The 24,572-nt window shown below is 33.5% G+C and overlaps 5 protein-coding genes across 7 annotated transcripts; 1 reads left to right on the top strand and 4 right to left on the bottom strand.

Moving 5' to 3' along the window:
• Positions 1-2,579, bottom strand: LOC144855591 (ubiquitin carboxyl-terminal hydrolase 21-like). Its single transcript, XM_078713495.1, has 2 exons — positions 2,442-2,579; positions 1-2,096 (listed from the first exon to the last, which is right to left on the bottom strand). The coding sequence occupies exons 1-2, from the start codon at positions 2,555-2,557 to the stop codon at positions 296-298; spliced, it is 1,917 nt and encodes a 638-aa protein (XP_078569621.1). The 5' UTR covers positions 2,558-2,579; the 3' UTR covers positions 1-295.
• Positions 2,580-3,317: 738 nt separating this feature from the next.
• LOC144855601 (nicolin-1-like) lies at positions 3,318-5,601 on the bottom strand. The gene is made up of 7 exons (XM_078713507.1): positions 5,433-5,601; positions 4,932-5,013; positions 4,692-4,786; positions 4,398-4,511; positions 3,903-3,980; positions 3,681-3,782; positions 3,318-3,574 (listed from the first exon to the last, which is right to left on the bottom strand). The coding sequence occupies exons 1-7, from the start codon at positions 5,571-5,573 to the stop codon at positions 3,533-3,535; spliced, it is 654 nt and encodes a 217-aa protein (XP_078569633.1). The 5' UTR covers positions 5,574-5,601; the 3' UTR covers positions 3,318-3,532.
• Positions 5,602-5,802: 201 nt separating this feature from the next.
• LOC144855603 (uncharacterized) lies at positions 5,803-12,955 on the bottom strand. Of its 2 annotated transcripts, XM_078713509.1 has the most exons (6): positions 12,456-12,955; positions 11,819-11,994; positions 7,468-7,546; positions 7,128-7,179; positions 6,663-6,923; positions 5,803-6,527 (listed from the first exon to the last, which is right to left on the bottom strand). In XM_078713509.1, the coding sequence occupies exons 2-6, from the start codon at positions 11,932-11,934 to the stop codon at positions 6,463-6,465; spliced, it is 573 nt and encodes a 190-aa protein (XP_078569635.1). In that variant the 5' UTR covers positions 11,935-11,994; positions 12,456-12,955; the 3' UTR covers positions 5,803-6,462. The 2 variants fall into 2 exon arrangements, with proteins under 2 accessions (XP_078569635.1, XP_078569636.1); XM_078713510.1 differs by lacking the exons at positions 11,819-11,994; positions 12,456-12,955 and adding an exon at positions 7,925-8,116.
• Positions 9,447-16,901, top strand: LOC144855588 (uncharacterized). The gene is made up of 17 exons (XM_078713491.1): positions 9,447-10,294; positions 12,559-12,638; positions 12,879-12,975; positions 13,071-13,145; positions 13,286-13,448; positions 13,549-13,625; positions 13,796-13,879; positions 14,023-14,090; positions 14,235-14,312; positions 14,456-14,516; positions 14,613-14,688; positions 14,826-15,169; positions 15,384-15,525; positions 15,620-15,708; positions 15,869-15,937; positions 16,037-16,171; positions 16,406-16,901. The coding sequence occupies exons 1-17, from the start codon at positions 9,494-9,496 to the stop codon at positions 16,556-16,558; spliced, it is 2,592 nt and encodes an 863-aa protein (XP_078569617.1). The 5' UTR covers positions 9,447-9,493; the 3' UTR covers positions 16,559-16,901.
• Positions 16,902-16,922: 21 nt separating this feature from the next.
• Positions 16,923-23,438, bottom strand: LOC144855590 (uncharacterized). 2 transcript variants are annotated; one of them, XM_078713494.1, is made up of 17 exons: positions 23,303-23,438; positions 21,997-22,805; positions 21,477-21,556; positions 20,834-20,954; positions 20,653-20,727; positions 20,278-20,440; positions 19,893-19,966; positions 19,667-19,750; positions 19,415-19,476; positions 19,206-19,295; positions 19,013-19,090; positions 18,816-18,876; positions 18,467-18,542; positions 17,994-18,334; positions 17,659-17,808; positions 17,384-17,518; positions 16,923-17,278 (listed from the first exon to the last, which is right to left on the bottom strand). In XM_078713494.1, the coding sequence occupies exons 2-17, from the start codon at positions 22,492-22,494 to the stop codon at positions 17,135-17,137; spliced, it is 2,232 nt and encodes a 743-aa protein (XP_078569620.1). In that variant the 5' UTR covers positions 22,495-22,805; positions 23,303-23,438; the 3' UTR covers positions 16,923-17,134. The 2 variants fall into 2 exon arrangements, with proteins under 2 accessions (XP_078569620.1, XP_078569619.1); XM_078713493.1 differs by lacking the exon at positions 23,303-23,438 and having other exon boundaries at positions 21,997-22,839.
• Between the last annotated feature and the right edge of the window lie 1,134 nt (positions 23,439-24,572).

Genomic DNA, 24,572 nt, shown 5'->3' with positions numbered 1-24,572 from the left:
TAACATAGTAACAAAGTATTTACACAAACCAAATATTAAATTGAAATGCTTCAAAAGCATTTAACTTTAAATTATTAATAAAATAAACATTTTATAGGACTTGACGGACGTTTAGTATGAGAGCACAGCACTTGACCTCTACAACGTTCTTGTTAAAATATTATAGAAATAACTTACATAAAATCCAGCTACAGTACATAGAGTAGTGAATCAGTCAGTATGTCAATTTTAGTAGTGTCATAAAAAAAGTTTTTAAAAGTAAAATAAAATTATAAAACATTTGTTGGCACGAATTTTATCTAAAATCAGCTTGACGTTTGTAAAAGAGCAAATAGGCCCCTTCTCTTGTTGGTAGTGAACTACATTCATATGTAATGTTCACCTGCGACACAAGTTCATCATCAAATTTATACCATTTACCATCGTCAAGCTGACACAGCGATAAATAATGGCCATACTGCGAATCACCTCCTCCTTCGTGAACACAAACTCCATACAAATCGTACAGGTAGTCTGCATTACTGCGGCCATTTACGTCTTTCTTATCGTATGATAAACACGATAGATCAAGATTTTGTTCTAGGATATTAACCGGGGATCGAATTTTGCGAACAATATTTTCGTCATGATCAAAATAGAACCGGTTGAGTTGAAGAATTAAGCATTTTGGTGGAAACCGCAAAATGGTTTGATACTGTCCGTCGGTAAATGAATGAGTACTCAGCAACGAACTATTTGAAGCGCTTCTCATTTCGTCGCTTCTGTTCAGATTGGTTACGCTATCTTGCAAGCTTTTATCCTCGCTACCGAGTTGATCTAGCGATCCCATAGCTAGCATGCAATCTTGGAGGTGGACGAGTCCAGATATTGTCCTGGGATCAACGAGCGGAACCGGCAAAATGTGAAACGCTTGCGTACCAAACGACACTTGTTTGGTAATATAGCTTTGTCGAACTTCAGCCAACTGCCCCGCGAACAGTTCGGTGATAACGGTGGCATGATTACGACAGTACTTTACCCAGGATACATCTGATAACACAGCAACTGACTGGACACAAGAAAGTGAGTGCATAGTATCATATTTTTTCAGTTTTAAAGTTTCCTCATTTTTGATTGCTGATAATTTATTGGTTTCGTTGCTGTCGTAGCTGCAAAGCAACTTGTTAACCACTTTATTTCTCCACTTGAAGTTGTTAGCAACGGCTGGTTTCAGAAGTCTACTTCTAGTCTGCGGTCCATTAGGTTTATTTCCGTTCAAAACAAGTAACTCATTAGTTTTGTTAAGTAACCAGAGAAGTATCTCTGCTGCATCCTGCTGCTGTTGAGGTCCGTGACGTGAATTTGACACTAAATGCGGCACCAACATCGAAACGGCATTACAAAACGGCACGTTATCGACAATCTTCCTATCTGACGAACCAGGAGGAACTGAACATTGTTCTAATATTTCTGAGAATTTGTTCAAAAAATGAGTTTCGACATTTAGTGCATTGGAAATAAATTTTACTTCTTTTACGAGTGATTTGACAAGAAGTGGAGTATGAGCTAAACACTGAACAACAGAATTTACATAACAGGTGTTGTTTCCACGGTTTGGTAGTCCAGGTGGTAGATTCACATAAGGATTTATCCCCACCAATGTTTTCAACTTTGACCTTACACTTAAACTTTGATCTGAACGAGGGGTTGACGTTCTAGCTATGTTTTTAGGTGTAAAATTTGCAGGGCTTTCAATACGATTACGAATCGGTGAAATAAAGTTATCAATTGATGTTGGAGATGGTGGCTCTCGACGTAAAGTTGGACGTGCATGCACTCTTGAATTCATGTGTACAGGAGAGTCTTCAGATAATTCTTCTTCATAATCAAAAGAAAAATCCAAAACTTTTCGATGACGAAAACGGTTGTAAAAGTTGGATAAAAAATTGTTAATATTGTAAAGAACATCAAAATACTGAAGGATGGCAGAAACAAAAGTGATGGTGGCGAGTGTGATGAGGAGGTACGGAAAATGGTGCACGGCGTAAATGATACTTGATAGAAGAAACAATACCATTGCTTCAAATGCCCATATATGGCAATGTTGCCTTTTATCACTGCAAAAAAAAGGAGAAATTAGTGTATAGTTTGATTGAATGACTGGTTGTTTAGATTAATCTAGATTTAAATATTAATTGAATTAATCAGGGATTGAATTATTCAAAGATTGAAACATTGATTGTTGATTCTTATGAGGATCGGCTAAAGCTGTATTAAATTAATTTTTAAGAAATTCTGAAAGTCTATAAATGAGCAGGGCTCATAATTATTATATTATTATTATATAATAATAGTACATTAAATAATAATTAAACATTAATTTTTTAACATAAGACAAAAAACTATCATATAAATAATACTAGGGGGCCTATACAAAGTTAAATTGTTTGTTAAATACTCACTTGACAGACTGTAATAAAGCCTTTACAATGTAATCCACCAGAAGAAAAACAGCAAACTCGATTAAACCAAAACCAATCGACACTAGAAGCATTGATACAAACGCCGCCATCATCATATCAAACTTCCTTCGTTTCTGGACTCTGTCTGAATTTTAATTAAATAATTAATATTAATAAATAATATTTTAAATAAATTACAATATTTTATTAGTTTGAAGTTACATTTAATACAATAATTATTAGAATAATATAAAGATAAGACGTAATTATAGTTTTTAACAAGTTCAAACAAGATTAAAATAACGTCATATTTCAGAAACGAAAAAGGTCCAAACGACTTTTATTACAAACATATGCACGTCCTCCACGGTATGGTATGCCGAAGGCTGACCTATCTCTAAGCTAACTTTTAAGCCAGCCGTGGCCTAGCCTTTTATCCTAAATATTTCCATAGGCCTAGAATTTATTAATAAATTTATTTTATTATATAAAACTTTAATTATCAAGTTTTAAAAATAACTGAAAATAAACTTGTATAGAAAAAAGGAAAACAATATTTACCGGTTTTGAGAAAAACAACACAAATAGCGTCAGCAAAGACCGCTTTTTTTAACGTCGCGTTTCAATTAAAAACAAATGTGAATTAGCGCCCTCTATACTTAGAAATAAAGTATTCCACGAACTAACAGTATGTGAAAATGAAGAGTACAGTTTTTCGATATTTCATCGGGTTTTAAATATTATTATTATACACAAAACAACATACTATTTTTACAGCCACAAGAATATACTTTATTTTCAATACTCAAACTTAAGGAAAACACACTGCATGCTTATATACCAAATAAATACAACTGTTATCAGGGCCTGTTTCTGCTGCATTGTGCCAAATAAACAGTTTATTTTAAAAACTGTCAATCAAATAACTGTTATTTTGCATTGCAGCTAAAAAATGTACAGAAATAACTGGTTAAATCATGTTCTAAACCCAAATTGTCTGGGTGTTTTTAACCGTTAGTTTTTCGCAGCAGAAACAGCACCCAAGTCACTTATCAAAATGAATTGCCTTAAAGCCGGATACAGCTGCCGCATCACGTGTAAGATAACAGATTTATCTCGTAACTGTCGTCGACCTAAAACAAATTAAGCTTTGCATCAGTATTGTGCAATACTGAGTGTAGTACTTAGATTGAAAGGTTGTATTAACATCTTAGCTACAACAAGTGTGATTTTACTTACTTCATATCTGCCAAGTGATGCGGACGTTTGCTGAGCTTTTACGGTTTCCGTTAGCGCCCACATCCTGTGTAGACCTCCCGATACCTCATCTACCTCTACATTCTATTCAATCACGAAAGAGAAAAAAACAGCATTTAAAACTCTTTTAATTAACAAGAAAAAGGATAAATATATGAATATATATTCAACAACCTATTTTCTAAAAATTATTTTATTTTTTACCTCAATCTTTTTCTTAACCGAAGAGTTTAAGTTGAGATGTTGTTGGAGCCATTTCGAGATCGCTTCTTCTTCGTTTGTCTGAAATTACAAAAAAATAATAATATATTCATGAAATTGTTTAAAGAAAGCACCAAATGAATGAATAGCTCTATGAAGCAACTCCTATTCAGGTGACATCTCTATTAAAGCTTGGTTCCTACTATGACGACGTAAACCCAACGCAAGGCGAGTTGACCAATGACAAGCGACAGTTCGAATAACTCATAGCTTGTGATTGGACAAATTACTTGTGTCCTAGTGGAAACCAAGGCACTTTCCAGGAAAATATTTTAACAGGCTACAGCCAAGACTTATTTATGGGACATTGCCATATAAGGACACATTGTTTGGTGTACCTTAATATAATAGGGGTTGTAATATATTGCTATGAATGACTAATAATAGGTAGTACCAGGGACTGCAAGTACACCAGTGTAAATATACAGTATTAGTTACATTTTCTGTTGGTGTTTCTATGGACACTTGCTCAATTCCAAATTGATTCCATGCGGATGAAGGTTGCTGTAGGATTAGCCGTACGTTTACTACATCTTGTGGAACAAACAGCATCTGAAAATGAAAATAAATCAATTGCAACATTTTCTAATTCGTGACGAGTTAAAATCTAGTTATATTTTGTGCTATAAACAAGATCTGAAGAAGAAGGGGAATTTGATATTAATAAAGTGCACCCAACATTATTATAATTATCTGAATGAAGTTATGATGCATTCTGGGATAGCTACAAACCTGCGATGATGGTATTTTGAAATAATCCTGGCTTCCTGATTCATAATGAGGTGATGTCATTAATTGGTAACGATGAAGGCACGTCTTCCATTTACCTGAAAAGAAGAAGCAGATTTACGTACAACTAATCATTCCCTGTGTGATGTGCCCATATATGGACACGATGACATCATATCACTACCATATTTAGGCATATCACTACCATATTTGGGCAAATTACTTTGCGTATAATTAACTTACCAGTACTTGATGAATTCTGTTCACTTTTAACTTTGATTGTCAGAAAGGCTGTGTACACATTCTTGAATGAAATACTTTCAACCTTTGAGAAAAAAAAGCATACAGTAACACTAACAGTAAGGTTTATATTGCAGACTAATTTTAACTTGCTTTCTGGAAATAAAAAATATATATGTATAATTTAAGTTAAATTTACCACTAGAGCATGTTAATAACATGTTAGAAGATTATCATAGAGGGCGGTCTTCAGTTTCGGAAAACTTAATCAGTATTTTGACAGTTTTTCACATTTAAAATGTATAAAACGTACAATTAAATATCACAATAAAATTAAATATAATGTTAGCATGTACTTGATAGCATTTTATGTTATAAAACCCTACTGGGAGATACCGGGCCTTCCCGGGCGTGGATTACTATGACGACCATTGTAGCAGGAACGAAACGACCATGCATGGCACAGACCTAGCCTCGTTCCTGCCTCCTGGTCCAATCACGTACCTGTTGGATGCCCTTTTCAGAATTATTTGGAAAAGACAAATCAACAATTGATAGCCCACTGCATAAACTTGATTTTGTATCTGATATTTTCACTTCAACGGGCTTCTTAATTGTGCATTTTATAGAACTATTCGAAGACATTTTTCTAGAAGTTAAAGCTAGGCCTACCAGCAGCCTAGCCCTGGCTGGCGAGCAGAGAAGATCAAATAGAATGACAACGCGCAGCGCCCTCAATTACACAAAGACTGGTATCCATATAAGGAAGACTAATCTTTAAAGTTATTAAAATGAAAATTTATTTTAAACTTTTGAAACAGTGGCTCGCGAGTGAATGTGCGTTCAGAGTAATCAAAATAAAAGAAACACGATATCACCTGAAGTAAATTTAATTCCAAATGACAACGAAGTGCCCTCAATTACACAATTGTTCAATTCATAATGTATAACAATTAATTAACTGGTATCCATATAAGGAAGACCGGTATCCATATTAGGAAGATTGGTAATAAACATACACAATCACAATATTTAAAACTATGAGGCCTACTTTGGTTCATAACTATATATCTTCTAAGTATATTTTAAAGATGTGTTATATAACATTTTCGAAGGAATAAAGAGTGCACAGCAAAACAAACACACGTTCACACCAGCTTTCTGTCGTTTTTGATCAGCTCATTACCCACAATACCTGATAACACAATTATCGGTTTTAGGTTTAAATTCTTTAACTACTTCAGCTGCAATGTCGCATCCTTTAAATGATGCGTTTAAAAGTTTTGTTACGTCATTATTGTTATCATTATTATTATAACGTTTTAATATTATTGGTTAACGATATTTTAAGATGTAGGCTACCTAGGATGGACAAGCAGGCTTCCGATAAGGTTCTTTTCCGCGGTAGCTGTCGTCAGCACCACCCACCCCTAACACCTTAGCCCTTGTTTGTATAGCAATGTAATCATGTTTATCCAAACTCATCGTTTCAAAGTTGGGAACTTAGTCAGTTCATTTTGTCTCACGGAATTGATTATGTTCTGACTGCATTTCCCAAGCCGAGAACAGTGTTCGCTGATCCAATACCAGATTTCGCAACTGAAAAATAAGACAAAATATAAGACATATAATTTAGTATACTAGTTTTGATCGTAACGTAACGTATGCGTGTTTACATTATTATTACGTACACCGCAATAAAACGCAAGAAGTATTGATTATTAGTATACTTACAACTTGTAGGTTTAGGCCGTTCTATATTCCAGTAAGCGAAGCCTTCTTTAGCTTTTGTGTTATAAGAAGTTCGTAGTTTGCTAGTTTTATGGACATTTGCTTTACTTCTTTCTTTGTCATATCCTCCGGGCAAGGTACCATTTAGTTTGCTTACGAGAATATCGGAAAAGGTGTGATCCTCTAGACGAGACATCGAGCCGTCGGGGTTGTACTGGAATGTAGCAACCCACTGGTCTCTTGGTACACTAACAGGAGCTGAACCTGGAAAAAGCACCATTTCAAATTAGAGTATATTTTATTCATAATAGATAAGATCCAAACTGTTCAAAGATACACATTTTGAGAATAAATGTAATGTTATATTATAAAGAAATAATTCCACAAATTACTAACAAAATAAATTGACAAAGACAAAAAGAACAGAAAAAAACTTCGAAAGGAAACTCACAAAACATAAAAACATACCTGCACGATTGATCACTTTCCCAGAAGGCATTGCGACCTGGACAGTGGTACACTGAAAGAAAGAAATTAAGTTATATAATTTTAAATAAGCTAAACGAACATTGAAGGAGGATTATTCTTGACTCACAGTAGGCCTACACAACTAAAAAATTGGAAAACTCCAAACAATAAAATGCAATTCCAACGAAACGTATCAATCAATAAAAAAAGAATCAAGGTAGCAGATAATCCACTACATTGTGTTACGTTCGTTGAATGCTAGCGTACTGAAAAAATACAAGACTTTGAAAGTAGCATTTTATAGGTGATTTACCTTAATGACATGACATATTAGGCCTACCTTTAATTTCATATTCGTCCAGTGGTCAGTATGGCCTTGGGGTAATCGAACGGGGTCATTCTTTGAAAAGAATGTCATACTGAAAACAAACATTAATATTATTAGTTTTAATGAATGAGAGAATTTAATGTGATCTTCAATTGAAACTGAACATCATAAAGTGTCACGACTCTATTTTAAAATTCTTTAGAATGATAATGCTTAGCTTTGAGACGACAATCGTGCAATTATGTACTTTATTGGAATATCAGTGTTTTCGGGAATGGATCATAACAATTATTATGTAATAAACCATTAAATAGTACTATAAATTTTGAGATCTAAAATTCTAATCTAAAATCACCTTAAATTTGTACGTGGTTAATAGCTACATAAGGTACATTTATAGGTTTAACAATACATCAAAAAGGCATTACAAAGTATAAATATGCTTCATTTTACTTATATGTTTACTTACGATGATTTCCTTGCAGTGTGTGCCCTGGTATGGTTCGCCATTATTCCCCCACGACACCAGCCCAAACAATAAAATGGGCTAGTGCAGTAGGTCTACGCTTCGCTAACTGAACTCAACAACTGCTATAAACAACAGAGTTAAGTTAAGCTTCTTTGCTGTCATGGCAACCTATCACAGGGGACCTTTTGAAGGAGAAGGGTGAAAGGTGCAGTGTAGGCAACGAATAAAAGCCTGATTAAGAACTTATTGAATTTATGTTTACACAGCACTGTTTAGACATGTATTGTGTTTTATTTACGGTGGTGACGTCAGGACAAACATTGCTGAAACAGAACTTTGGCAAAAGTTCTATGATACAGAATAAATACTCATTATGTTTTACTTTATACTTTTTATTTTTTATATAATACTTCAGTCCAATTATATTTTTATTTATTTGTTATAGTTATTTAGTATATAAATAATAATAATAAATAATATACACTGGCATACTAAATAACAGAAAAATTCCTAATAATAAATACTAAATAATATTTCAATATTTTCAATTGAATATTAAATTAATGGGTAAAGAAACGAATAAATAATATATTTTGATAATGTATTCATATTTTGGTTTATATGTGCATCCACAAATGTGTGCAATTTAGTAGGAACAATCAACACACAATATGATATTTTATTCTGTTCTTGAAATAAAAAATGAATAAAAGAAGAGGTATTTGTTTTGTATGTACGTTTTGTTTTAAGTACTTTTGTCTGTGTATGACACCATGCAGTAACCATGGTAATATGCATTTCTATTCTTTTGTCTAACGAATTAACTTTCCAGCTATCTACGTTTGTCAACATTTGTCGCTTAGGAAATCACGGTTAATAATGATAATCTTAACTTACCTAAAGTCAAATAACTTCATTATCCATTGTTAATTATATCGTTAGCTATCCTAATTGGCGCACTAACAATGGTAGTAAAAACATTAACTTTAAAAAAAACCAAAATGGGTCATGTTCGACGTTTGACTGTAACACGAGCTGTTTGTATGTTTGCATTTCTTGTGTTTAGTTCGCATTCTTTCATCAAAGCACTTTCCTGTTTTTCATTGGAAGAAATTGTGCATTTTATTTACTTTTCATCACCAAGTGACGTATCAATCGCTGAGTTAGGACCAATACTGGTAGTGAACCACGGGTGATGATACACGAATTATTAGAATGAAGCCGAAGTTCGATAGCAAGTTGCAACGACAACTTGTATCAGTGTATGTGTTGTCAATTAGTCAATTTGCTATGGAATGTTATGGAATATAATCAATTTAATTTTGCACACGTGATGCGCAAACTATAATTGACGGAATTATTCCAATACTTTTACCAAAGTTTGGTCAATCTGTGGGCTGTGCAGATTAGTTCGCGTCGCAAGGCATGACAAGGAATACGACGTCGAACATCAAAATTCATTGTTTCGATAATTGATTCCATCATTTTAAAGATTTTTCTATTTGAAAAAGTACATTTTCTGTAGGGTTTTCTATTGATGATGTATATTTATAAGAGTATGCGGAAATCATGAAATCATATCATTCATCTCAAGGTAAAGTGAATCGGCAGATGATGGTAAATGAATTCAACCTTCCTGACACCGATAACTTAAGTAGGGAACACAGACGAGAAAGCATGCTAAAATCACTTCGATTGATGAGAGGGGATGCAGGGGTAAGTGACGCTCAACGGACTTCGTTCCATTCTTCCCCTGAATCACGAAAGAGAATGAGTCTTCGTAAAGGAAGTCTTGCTTTTTCTAACGGATTTTCAGACATAAAAGAAGAAACAGCGACTGAAAAGAACAGTTTAGAATCACCGCAAGGATTAAGAGATGTCAGAGTTTATAATACTAACAATAACTTGACATCCAGTACAATAGCACGAACGAAAACAATGTTGCCGATAAGTGATGCATTATTAATCTCCGAAACAAATGAGGTTGTCACTAAAGACAGACGCACAAAAGGATCAGTTTTAATTAAAATCGACGAATTTCTAGGAGTTGAATCGAAATCGTCAAATGGAGAAGTCCACCGACAGCAGCCAGTGGTCACGGCGGCACGAAGAGGATCTTTAATGCATAAACTAAGAGATAGTTTACAATCTCACACTACTGATGATAAACCTAAATCTAGGAATGGACGGCGAGGTTCAACGTTATCTCGTTTACAGGATGTAGTGTTTGATGTACGGGGAGGGGTAACCGGGCCGAGGAGGGGGTCAACTAAGACGAACGGCACAGGTTTCTTAGCAACTGGACTGGGCGTTGCGCAGAGCTCATTCAAGTTGCATTTTCAACTCAAAAAATTACGTCAACGAAATAGAGTAAGTGTACTGACTTTATTAATATTTATGTTTTGCGGTGCAGATCTAACATTTAAATTTAATGGTATTTTATGTTCACTTAATCTGAGGCAACAAGTTCAATTTTTAAAAAGTAAATATTTTTTCCATCACTCATAGATAACTCAACATTTGGTTAAGCAAATAATAATTATATAACATTGATTCACTCTTCCCTGATTGAATATGACACTTAACTTTATTAGACCTACTTAGCCCATGGAGCTTAGCCTAACTACTTTATAAGTATGTTTCTAAAAATGAAGAATTCTTCGTTACCGAATTGCAATACTCAATTTAATGCACGATTCCATTAGCATAGTTCTTCATTTAAATATTGATTTTCTGAAAGTTATTGTTCACTAAACAAACATTTTTTATTTTATAAATATTTGTGGTCAGTGCTTAGACTCACATTAGATTCCCAAAATCATCTTATATTCAAACATGCATCTATATGTTTTAAACTTTACCAAACACAAGCCTCTTTCAATCGCGATGATAGACTGTAAACTATGGCCCTACACTCGGTTTCTGTTGTTTCATACGTGCTTTCCAATGTGTTTTCACGCACTAAGATTACTTTCAAAAGAAATACAAATATATTTAGTAATGTTATGGTGTTTGATTTTATATCAAATTTCAAGTAATGACCGTACTTAAAAGTAAGATCGTTCTACATTTACTTAGTCAAGTGGTTTGCTGTGGATTTTTCAGAGGCTCATTGCGTATCTAGGAGAAGGATGTTTGATCCTCGTGTGTAGTCCAACTGGGCTCTACTATCATATATAAACAAAAAAATTATACATTTTCATCGCCTTTAAACCCGTTCCACTTATTTCATTTATTTAATTCTTATTCCATTCTTGATTCTTAATTTCATGTTTGAAATAAACACTCTTTTTATTTAAAATAAAACTTCTTTGCATCTAACCCCCATCCCCCCACCCCCATCCCTTTCGTAACATCGTGACTGTAGAGTTTGCTCTCCAACTTTTCCATCTCACGTAATCTTGAATTAACAATGACAATAATAACATTGATTTCGTCTCTAATTAACCAATAAGCAAGTCATTGATCGTTCTCCTAAGTCAATATATATCTGTATTCATTGTAATCAATCTTCCCCTGTAACTATAGGCAAAGGGGGTAAACAAAGGGCGTTGACATGTTCCCCATTTTACAAAGTAAATAGTTACCTTGTCGGTGCCGCCTTTCAGTCTTGATATTTAAAATGGATAATGGGATGATCTATTGCTATTATAAAAATATCTTTTTCAAAAAGATTGTGTTTTGCCTATTATAATTTGATTGTTACAAATCTATACAGTACAGTATATCGAATTTTTCCTTTGGAAAAAGAATTATTTATTTATTGAATATGAACTCGAATTATGATACATCATTATAATTGTTTTGAGTGTCCTAGCAACAATGCGCAAACAACGAGTAACGCGCTTGTTAAAAAATAAATTGATTTACTTGGAACCATGCACGAACGCTTACCTTTGGTATTCATTTCTGTGGTTCATTGCCAGGTTAATTCCATTGGGTATGATAACATTACCCTTAGATCGTCTCTGTGGAGCTCTAGTATAATTCAATAAAACTATATAGGCCATATCGTCCGTTCTAATAAACTTGTTGTCCAATGAGACGATTCCATGCAACTGCTTTTATAGCTTTATGGTATTTTTAAAGATAAATATAGTAAAATTGAATAATTACCACAACGAAACCATAATATGGTTTAGCAGTTTTCTTTTTTAAATACCATAATTTCTACATAATGCTTTCTTCCAATTTGTTTTCTAATTACTATTTTATCATAATATTTCCGCCCATTTGATGAAGATATGGATTGTACATAATAGTAGTAATCCTAATACTTTTACTTTACAATATTTTAAAAGATAGTATACAATAATTACGAAAACATTATGGTTTACCAGTTACCATGATGTTTACTTAAAGTTTTCTTTCTAATTTTTCGTTTGCCTATTTATCATAATATTTCCATTTATCATAATGTTTCCACACATTAATGAAGAGTTGATACTATAGGTTGTACATGTTAAATTCAACAAGAGTTGATACTATAGGTTGTACATGTTAAATTCAACAATAGTAGCAATATACTTACGTAGGAGAGTATCAGTAATTTCCATAGACGGTAATTATTTCAAACATGGCGGATGTTTGCCATACGTCATTCCATTCATTTTATCAATGTTGTTATTTTACAGGAGAAACGATTGCGCAAGTTTCGTTCGTCTGCCAAGATTATAATATTTTTGTATCGTCTCTGCAAAACTCATTATCTCAGGTAAATGTGTCCTTTAGTGTGTTAAAACAGCTGGTTTATTATTCGACTATAAAACGAAGACAATGATATGTCTATCGTTCAATTTTAATAACATAATTGGAACATTTGTGGCATGTTCTTGAATCCAGAATTGTGACTAAATTGATAAATTACCAATTACTATACAGGAGGTTTATGCATTATATCATGAACGGACAAATTCTAAAATATAATATTTTAAAACTGTTGTTATTTTGACAGTGCTAATGATAGAGGAACCGCAACACGAGGACTTGTTGTAGATGACGACCAGAAAGAACTTCTATTTGACGTAACCTATTTTAAAGCAAACAGAAAAGTAGGTATCATCATGCTTTTTTGCTAGTTCTAAATGTATACGTTAAAGATATGAATTCTTAATGTAATGGCATATATATTTGTTTCTCAAATTAGGCTGGCATTTCAAGTGACGCGAAGAGGATTTTGACTACAAGTGCGCATGAGCGAACTGACAAAGAAAAATACCACGTATGAAACTTTTTTTCTTATTCTATATGACATATCCCATGATACATTGTAGTTATATAACTTTTTTCTCGTTTCTTTTGCAATCAACCGACAAGTGTCTGTCTGTCCATCTCATGGTATCTATTAATCTTTCATTTCAGTGTTTGATATCACTAAGAAATTACAAGACATTTTCTGAGTATCCGTTAGCCATGCAACAAGCCATCGTGCAATGCGCATGGTACGAAACATATTCGGCAAAACGGGTCATCTTACGCCAGGGTCATCAGCCGCATAACTTCTACTTTATTCTTTCTGGATCAGGTAAGCCTAAGTCATTAGCCAATTAGAAGCCAGCATTTTAAACTTGATGTGACGTATAGTTTGGAAGGATCTTACTACACACTGTCTGTTTTTACTTTAGTACTTGTAAACGTTTTAGAACAAGGAAGTTTGTACGCAAAAACAGTAGTTTACCTGCATAAAGGAGAGACATTTGGGGTAAGTATCATTTATGATTGAATAGTTTTACAGTGATATAAAAGAGCGCCTCAAGTTATTTGACCAATCACGACCCGATGGATCATGTGAACTCGCTTGTTGCGTTGTAGGTATGAAATTAGTAAGTAAAAATCAATACACTTTTTTACCATTTTGTATTCGTTTTATAGGAACTTGCAATTGTAAATAAAGCACAAAGGCAGTCAACGATTATCGCACGTGAAGGAATTGAGCTTCTTTGCATCGATGCTGATGTGAGTATCAATCAATAACAACCGATAACAACAGATAAAAACCGATAACAACCGATAACAGACTCAATTCAATAAAGGAAAATCATTAAAAGTATTGTATGTATGACCGACTTTTTTTTAATCATTTTTATTATCAAAAACAGAATTACGTTCAGATTTTCATGGCTGGTGGAATCTCATCTTTGTTTGATTCAGAAAACGATTTTGTAAAGTAAGTTAAACAAAATAGGCCTATTCCAATTATTGCTTATTATTGATTATCGATTACTGCTGAACTAAACTATGCAAGTGAAATACCAATGATTATATTCAATATGTGTGTATCATAAAAGTGATGAACATTTTTCATTTTCAGAAACCTGAAATTTCTAGATGGATGGCCATTGCACTTATTAGTTGGAAACAGAAAGAAATGTGTATTTTCTTACTTTATGTGAGTATCAACTTGACCCAGGCCTAAGAAAATGTTATGAGTAGAGAGAATTAATAATATGGGACGCCATTAGACATGTATTTTGAAATTTAAACTTTTGCTGCGAATGGTGTCTCATACATTATTGGCTTAATTCATTTCAGGAGAGGTGATGTGTTGATTAAGAACAGCAAAACCACTGACTGGATTCTTATTGTAAAATCGGTAAGCAAATCAATTCATCTCACACTCTCACTAATTCAGCCAAAATATTTTGTATTGATTTTAATTTATATTTGTGATAATGTTTATCTTATATAGGGAAGCTGTTCAGTGATGAAACGTTTGAAAGAAGTAAAACAAACACAAAGTTATACGCGACGGGTTTCAATCTCAGGTCAGTATGCTATCACAGATTATACAATATTTATCTCTTCTTTCTTTTTTTAAATAATTATAGCCTATACCAGTCGAGATTAACGAATATTAACCATACAAATTTGATAGTGCAATAAAGTTACTTGGTTTTGCTAGATGGTAAGGGGTTCCCCGATCATATGAGGAGGCGGAAACGTTTGTCATTATTCCCTGGTTTGGAGAAAGTTGCAGGCAGAAGCTTCGAGAATTTTGAGCAACGTAAGAGACGTGAAGAGTTTGAAAACTTCTTGAACGATCTAAACACAAACGAACTTTATACAAATAACAGAAAACGAGTGTTAGGAGGAGAAAATAAAAACGACAGTAAGCGGGTTTCATTTCAACAAGGGGAAGCAGAGAAGGAAGGAACCGATAGGAGACGAAGTAGTGGAATAAATAATGCTGCGACAAAAACATTTAAAAACAGACGGTCGTCAACACTTCCATTAAGTGTGAAGAAAGTAAGATCATTGATATCAAACACAATGTAAAATAACTGTAAACTAATTCAAACTAAACCAGATATGAGGCAGATTTAACGATAGCAGTATCAAGTATAACTAACCGAAACAAACGGATGCAGATTCACATTAGAAATATCAATCACACAGTTGTCTATATATTGTTGCTTTAATGTAATTAATTATTAATTTTTATACTATTATATAATTCTAGCCTCATTTGGAAAGACGACGCGCAAACCAACAATCTATAGAAGAAGACCAGTCGGCAGACGAGGAAGGGGATAACAAAGAAGCAGACGATGACGAGGCTGCGGATGACAATGACCCGCTGAAACGGTTCTACCAGATTACAGGTAAGCCGATGAGGAACACTTTAAACAAACACAAATAGGGAAGCATTAAACTAAAGAAAATGATATAAAATAAATCAAAGTCATTTCTTACCAGGTGATACGAAAGTTACAACGAACAGTAGCCAGCCAAGTGGCAAACGAAAGACAATGGTGGACGAAGTGATCGATACCAATCTTGACCAGGTGTGTATAAAACTAAATACTTTAAGGTCTTGTGTACAAAGAAATTACCCATCGTCCTTTTCATCTCGGTATGTCAACTTCCGTCCGGCAATACTATTCACTTTTACTATTTCAATCAATTACAATTGTTTAAATTCATTGTTTTTAACTTCTTTTACAGGAAAATGCAGAAGATGGAGTGAAACATATATGGGTTACAGTTCAAACCCTTACGAAAGGATCGGTCTTTGTAAGTATTTAAAGTTAATTACAAGTTACTGTATGCGATACCCTTTCATTAAATGTTCGATGTTCTTCAAACAATGTGCACCATTATTTTTATTGGTAGGGTTTAGCTGAGCTAGCCTTCGGGCTCCAGCCGAGTTTTGCAGTTGTAAGTAATGGCGCAGAGTGCATTTTACTTTCTAAGAAGTTGTACTTAGAGCACGTGGACTCACATATGATGACGAAACTAAGGACAGAGGTATGTAACAAATAATCTTATTTGAAATTTAAAGAACTGTCTTCATTAATCTGTGGGTAAAGGACGTAAGCGCAACGTAAATAACTTGACCAATCACAAGCGATGGATTATCCGAACTGTCGCTTGTCATTGGTCAATTCGGTTGCGTCCTAGTGGGAACAAAGCTTTAGGCTTATCTTCTGTTGCCTTTTTCCATTCCATACGTCTGTCAACCATTATGTTATTTATCCTTAGGAATATCCATATCCAACGGATGAAGAAATGCAGGCCCAGTTGGAAGTGGAGATGAAGTGGGAGGAGTTTAGAATCGGAACATTAAAGAAAACAGTTAACATAAAGAATGCAGAAAAATCATCTAAAAGATCCTTAGTTGACGTAGGTGTTTAGTCGAAGTTATCGACACGACAGTGGATTATATACACGATAATGGATTATCTAAACTACAGTATATTACAGTACCGTACACGGCAATGGATTGTCTATATACACGTCAATGGAATATCTATATGAACGACAATTGAGTATCTATTTACACTATTGAAATTGATAGAACACAGACATACATTGTTAGACAAGATGTGCAATAGTAAATAGCCGGTATGCGATGTGATCAAAAAGTACAAATAGCGGAATTTAAAAAAAAATAGAATAAGAAATACAGATTATATTTTGTGCTACAACTGCAATCAATGTTTTATATTGTTTGAATTAAATCAGAGATTTACGAGTAGATTTGGTGAAGTTTGTTTATTTACAAAATATGAAGACAGTTCAACATTATGAAATACATACAAGCATAATGTAGGGCCTACACAATATAAGTTCATAGTTCAAATTCTTAAACAAATAAAATTACAAATGAAGTCGGGTTTTAAATATCTTAAGGGGAAACACTTTCTTGCAGCTGAACATGTTGATCCTGGAGGAGAGGATTGTGGGTATTGGGGGTCATGGGTCACTGATTCATGGTCTGATCTGCGTCCGAAGACGGATATTCCTTCTGAAGTTGCTAACAACCTCTTGCATAGTTAGGTCACGTTTCTTCCTCCAGTTTAACTTTTCTTTGAGATCTCGTCGGGAAGTTTCGTCATTTGGGTACGGCCGCATCTGAAAACAAACAAAATCTCTTTGAAAAGCTGGGCGGCTACATTACAATAATATAATGACCAAATTTGGAATTGGACCCGGTCAAAAAAGAAATCAGTAACATACGTGTTCTGAGATGTCCTTCATGGTTTCTTCATTGCAATGCTGAGTAAAGAATTTCTTTGAAATCAAAACGCATTCTGCACCATTGCTGACTAGGCTTAGCTTTGGCTGCTCTCCGAATACCAAGTCCAGGACTCCCTAGAATATAAACAACAGAACATTACCATTTTGAGCCGTTCCAATGTGATCATTGCAAAGTATGCTCAACTTCTTTTCAATTGTCATATTTCATACGAATTCTTATACTAATTTGTCCGTCTTCTTAAAACGATACTTACAAAAACATTTCCCTTTTCCAGTGTATCTATCTTCACGTAATTAATCCTCCTATCTTTACTAACACTACGTTTAGAAGCCAGTCCTCCTAAGTGTTCTTCGTCTATGTTTAGCTTCTGTTCTGCGTGCACTTTATGTGTTAAGAACGGACCCTAAGATAAGATAAGAGTTTAACTCACTTTAAAGCATTGCTTAAAATGATACAATGTGTATACTTATGTTAGTCTATTCTTAAGTACAATCTTACTTTTGTAAAATTTATCGTTTTTTTCTATTATTACGTGTATCATAATGTATGTTTTATATTATGTTAATCTATTGTTAAGTGTAACCTTACTTTTGTAAAGTTGATCGGTTTTTCTATTCTACCATTTTCTATGTCATCTGTTTGTTCCAGTTTCCTTCTATCTTTGTGCATTTTCTTCCTTTCGCAATCTTTCTTTGATTCTTCTCTGTCTTGCTCTTCTTCCGCTATCATATCTCTTTCATTATCATAATATTTAACATGCGTATCATCTCTTACTTTAACTTGTATCATGTTTGTTGGTCGTTCTGCTGGTCGAATCCACTTTCCTTTCAATTGTTCTGCTCTATTCTTGAAGAACGCTCGACTTCTTTGCTTTATTGCGTTCTCATGGTATCCAAATGGATGTTCATGTAATCTTAATTTTTGCTTAGCTAGAATAATATATAGCAATACAAAAACAATATATAATTCAAAGTAGGCTGTGTTTGATAGCCAGACAATTAAACGTAAGTATATTCAAATGTCAATCATTATGAATGCTGTTTTCAAACTTGTCTACTTACTCAGAATTTCAGGTTTAACTGGTTCAACAACTTCTCTTATTTTATACTGCAACATTTTCATAACAGCACAGCTACCCTGTGTGTCAAAAAATAAAGCTAGTTACAAAACTGCGAAATATTTTTAATTTAAAAAAATGTATAACGTTAATTATTCTTGGAATAGTGCAGCTATGTTTCACCTCACATCTTCTCTATTTACACATTTACTTTCAATATTACGATTGATTTAATAAAGTTCACAATAAACTTTATACCTGTAGTAGTAGGCCTGTATACTGAATACTGAAATTGCCAAGAACGCAATATTTCTTAAGTAAGAATAAAGTATATACTTAATCTACAGACTTACTGATTTAATGAGGTATACCCAGTCTGACATCCTACTATCTTCCACGATTATTGCCTTTGGTCTAATTAATAAACAAATAAAACGTAATTTCTTTAAACATTTTGATAAAACTCACATATTTTCTTACCGAAATCGAATGAAAACAATTGATGAAAATATTAACAACTTGAATATAATGTATAAGAAACATGCCTTACTTGTAAAATTCAAATGTACATTTGTCTGGATTGGACATCAACAGATGGATAGGCCACGAATCAAATATGCGTATAGACCTAAACAAAGGATAATAAGAGTTGGTTCGTAAGACCTTTAGAAAAGTATAATATTAGTAAAATCAAGGTAATATTGGTATTGTGAACATGATAGAAAATCTTGTAAGAACATTACCTTAGAAAAATATCGAGTTGATTCGTAAGGTTCACTATCGACACCCTTTTCTTTGGTTGTTGAGTTTTGATTTCACAGGTCGAGTGTTCACTGTCGACAGAATTGAGTAATTCAGTAATTTAAATATTCATTTAACGGTAATTTAAATATTCATTAGATAATATAAATATTCATTAAGTAATTAAAATATTCAGAAATTAACTTCTTACCTAAGATCTTCACTGTTACTTAAATGTTTCATACCAGCCGCTAAGAAAATGTCTATATAATCCTAGAAATAAAATAGAAATAGTACTAAGGAACCGAACCACAGTGATGTAAAGAGTGTATAATTATACGGGACAGCACATTGCTCTTGCAATCTATGGAAAATTAATACAGAATAGAGGAGACTAAAATGATGTCATTGTGATGGGTGATTTCAACAAAAAAATGGATCGAATGAAAGAAAACAAACTTACGTCCACTGAAAGACACATCAGTTCGATTCGTTCCTTCGATATTACAGTTATTTTATGATGACGTCTATCGGTTATTGCTTTCTCCTACAGAAAGTAATTATATTGTATTAATCGATTTAAACTAAGAGTTTACTGTGTATCTGTTATAGATATAGAATTATTGTTTTACATAAGTAAAACCCCGCAATGTACATCAAAGAACGGCGAATGAAAATTAGAAACTTACACCGAACGTTCCTCCTGGGTTAATAGGTATAACTTCACGGCCAATATCTGACGGATCTCCCTCTAAAATGACAGCTAATAAAATAATACGTTGGCATTTTTAAAGTAAATATTATAGCTAAAGAAAATCATAATTATCATTGATATTTATCTTATAAGTCGAAAACGTTGATTAAAATCACCAGGTGTCGTCGAATAAGATAGAACTGACTTGGTCGATGGGTGATTAGGTGATTATTAAGCGAGAAAGGACTGTAATCTCAATCGACCCACAACCGGAAATGACCCACTTGATGCTGCAGCTGAAACAGTCAACCATTCTTTTATTTAATAAGGATGCTATTCTCATGATGTCACCATAAAAACAAATATTAGTTATATTCTACCTGAACCGGAAAGTATGACATAAAACGTCCACGGACGGCGACCATAGCGTATCAAAACACGGTGATGTTCATAGGATTCGAACCAAGCATTTCTGATTAAATCTTTCTGCATTTCAATGGGAAATCTTCCTAAATGTTTCAGCCTCTGCAATTCAACTTGAACCTACATTTAAATATATTATAAAAGTAAAAGTGTACATACACAATCAAATCCGACGTACAGCTGTTCCGAACTTGTAGTAGAAAGGAATTAGAAATAATAATGGTATACTAGTTTTGTTCATTTTGTGTGCGCGTCTGTTATAGGATATTAAACTTAATTTCGAATCGATATCAGACGGTTAAAATTGAATAAAGATAGAAAGCAACACCTACATGGTATATATTCACGTCCGTGCGTTGTTCGGTCGGGAGATTTAAAACTCGTTTCGTTTCCCTAGAAACGCGCCTCTACAAAATAACAACATTTTATTTTAATAATCTCATAGAAAGTACAACACAACAACAGAAATGTTGTCACATTGCGTATAACAAATATACTACGTTTATGTTTTACCTTTTTACTGGCTTTAAATTTCGTGATATCGAAGACTAAGTCGTTCTGTATTTTATAGCTATCAGCCGCCTGCGCAGCGTCTAGTGCCGTGTAGAGATTCAACAACTTTCGATCACTCTCACTACAAGAAGATTACAAGTGTTTTTACAATTTCCAACCGGTTAATATCATTTATATATGTTATTAGTATTCATTCATTCATTCATTTATTCGGTCAAAATCGACATACAATACATGATTACATAACAATGTTACAATACAAAAAGTTAAAAATTGAGACTCACAATTAAAATAAAGGAAAAAATGTTATAAACAATCTAAAACAATGCAAATGTCTAAAATGATGGTTAAAAAATGGCTTAAAATGGTTTAAAAATGGCATAAAATACAGCATTAAAACAGAATACCGTTCAGTACCATAGTTTAAAAAAGTCATAAAAAATACAAGTTATAAAAAGACAATAGAATATTAAAAAGCGTTCAGTTAAAAAGTAAGCAGCAGAATAAAGTTATGAACATAAGAATAAAACAGTTAAGTTGATTTCGACCAGGATAGCCCAAAAAAACCAATTACCTAGGTTTTAGTCAATTCTAGTCAATGAAATAATATTAGTCAATGAAATACATAATGCATTATACTTACCTAAAGATATATGTTTTAGCCATCCGAAGTAATAGGATGATTAAAGTAACTCTAGAAAAGAACTTTCTCTTTTGATTTTTCTGAAATGATGATTTTTAAATGCTTTAAAACAAATTCTGACCGATAACAGAGTAGAAAACAAACCAGTTCATTTCCATATAGAGCATGCAATGTTTAGTTATCATTACGCTTGGTTCCCTCTAAGATGTAACGTAGCGCAATGCAAGCGAGTTGACCAGTGAAGCGACAGTTCGGATGATCCATCGTGTCGTGATTGGTCAAAGTACTTTCGTTGCGCTTCTTACATTCAAGCTTAAACGCAAGGACGTCAATTTGACCAATCACGACACAATATTAATCATCAGAATTGTCGCTTGTGATTGGTCAACTCATTTGCGTTGCGCGTACGCCCTTGTACTTAATAATAACGAACTTACTTCTAAATAAAATATAATAGTTAATTATATCTCAACCGTAATAGTAATAGTAAATAACGAATGAATCTTTTTAATGAACTTACTTCTGCTGTACTGTCTTCTTTGTTTTTGTCTGCGTTGTCCCTCTTATTTTCAACCTGCTTCATCATGTCCTTATACGTAGTTCTCATTTTGTTATCAGGGATGGCGAGGCGTCTTCTTCTTTCTTTTTTGTAGGCTTCAGTAGCTTCCAAATTACTCATAGAACCACCGTACTTTAAGTTAAATTGCTCCGCCTCATGACGTCTCCGTTTATGACGTCGTCGTTGTCTGCCCATCATTTCAAGCACGGATTCTAAATGTTGTTTTCTGCGCTGCGCGTTCATAAATTCACGTTGAGATGATCTTGACGTTATCCCGCCAAAAGACAGCTGGTCATCATCATCAACGTGCGACTTATCTTGGCGCTGTTTCCAAAGAAGCTCATAAGAAATTTTACTCGGAATTCCCTTATTGAGATGGTCTGTTCTAGTAGACGTGTGCACTGGTATAGGCTTATTCATATTGCAAAACATGTCTTTATCATATCTCACGATATTCATAATAAAAAGATGCGTTCTTGTTTATCTTGGATCTTCTACCTGATTGGCTGTCTCCTTGGAACATTACGTCCGTTTCTCTTAATTAACCAATCAAAAGATCGTACTTATACTGTACCAGCTTTCTGACATCTGAGTTACCTTGTACAATTTATTCACCTGTTGCATATTATTGGAAAATTAAATGTTTGCTTTTCCACAGATTACACATCACATATCAATAATCTTATAAAGTAGTACGGTACCTAAACATATACGTTGATTGACGGCGGTTGACGATCGAAGATGTGCACCTGTCGCGAGATCATATTTTTCTGAAAATAAGATTAGACTGGTAAAAGTTGTATTACTTCAGCTCAAACTTAACTGAAGAAAAGGTGGTTGTGTTTAAATACGATTGGGAGTTTTGAAAGAAGTTTAAGCTTTTAATATATCGTAATAAATCAATTTGACGGAACATGTTTTATTTTATTTTGTATTCAAATTTGTTTTAATGTGACTCAAAACAGCAATGGCTCATAGATATTATATTGAATATACACTTTAGGCCTATAAAGGTATAGATTAAAGTTAATCAGTTCGAACTTCTGTTGCATTCAATACACCATTTACAACTCGCTGGTGTATTTAACCACTGCAGTTGAATACACTAGTGAGTGTTTGTAGAAAGTGTATTGCATGGAAAGCAGAAGTTCAAACTTGAATAATTATCAATCTAGGCCTAGAACTTTATAGGCCCAACATATTTAATGTTGACGTAGGCCTATATCATGAGTAATTCCAAAATGAAACTGTCAAGTAGACAACCTACCTTATATAAGGTTATTTATTATTCAGAATAACAATTTTGTACCAATCGGCTGCCATTGACTTTTACCGCGTTTGGGTAGTAGATTCTCTTACACTTACAGCCCCATGGTTTGGACAGTAAACCAGAAAATAAGTACTGTAGTAAACAAAATATTACTAAAGTTTACCTAGCATTGATTACGATACTAAAATGGCTAAATTCTCTCATTTCCTCAAATTTATTTTCTTTGCTGTCATGGATACGGTTCAACTAATACTTACAAAAGACAAACTAAAACATTGTTATTTGCTATGGAAACCGTAAAAATAAAAAGAGTGTTTTATTATGTCTATTAAGCCCTTTTAAAAAACATCAGCACTTGGTAGTAATTGTGAATCATTCAAATAAGAGAACGATAATGACTTTTCGATACATTATGAGTGTAAGATATGCTTATACCAAAAACTTGAATGATTTCTGCTGAATCTGACTTGAATCTGTGAAAAACAAAAACTGGAATGATAAGTGACCATCACCTCATCCAAGTCACGGAAAATGGTCATGAATATTTAGTGTATAAAATTTCCGTATGGGTCAGTTTATAAATGGACAAGGGATTTTGCCAATAGCTTTGTATTTTGAATAGTTTCTTTATTTATACTATACTTATTATATATCTAACCTTAAATTGATCATTATATGTGTATGACTCGATTTACAGTATATCGCTGTGTAAACTACGAACTAATATTATACCATCCGTTAAAAACTATCCTAGTTACCCCACTGGGAATGGATGACACTTACTTGTGCCTAGCCCAAAGTGAAGGTTTTGATCTCCTTCCGACTGGTTAATATGTAAGCATCTATATTTTATCGATCTTAATTTTAGAATTGTTTTGCTTTTAATAATCATGTTAATTGTTTTACCTACACAATAATATTAAGCCTTACTATACTACTACGTCTGTGCATATTGGTACCTTAAATAATATTAATTAAAAATACAGTAATTAAATTCTTAATAAACTTGAATGTGACGAATAAAGCATTCGTATTACAATGAATAAAAAATAAACTTATGTTAATAACTTACCTTAAAATCGTGGAATTTCATACTGAAATATAATATTACCTATAAACTGGCGACCTGCATACATATTAGGATATGCTTAACTGTTTTAGCGTGTCCACAATGATCACTTTATCCTCCTACTTCCGTTACCTTGGTTACGGAGGACGCTATTAAGGAGCAGCAGCAGTATACACGTGACTCCATTATCTTCGGCAA

Source organism: Antedon bifida, chromosome 11, assembly GCF_963402885.1.
Source record: "Antedon bifida chromosome 11, ecAntBifi1.1, whole genome shotgun sequence".
Taxonomy (NCBI): domain Eukaryota; kingdom Metazoa; phylum Echinodermata; class Crinoidea; order Comatulida; family Antedonidae; genus Antedon; species Antedon bifida.
The sequence above is the reverse complement of the archived record's forward strand: the minus strand, read 5'-3'. Positions and strand labels throughout refer to the sequence as shown.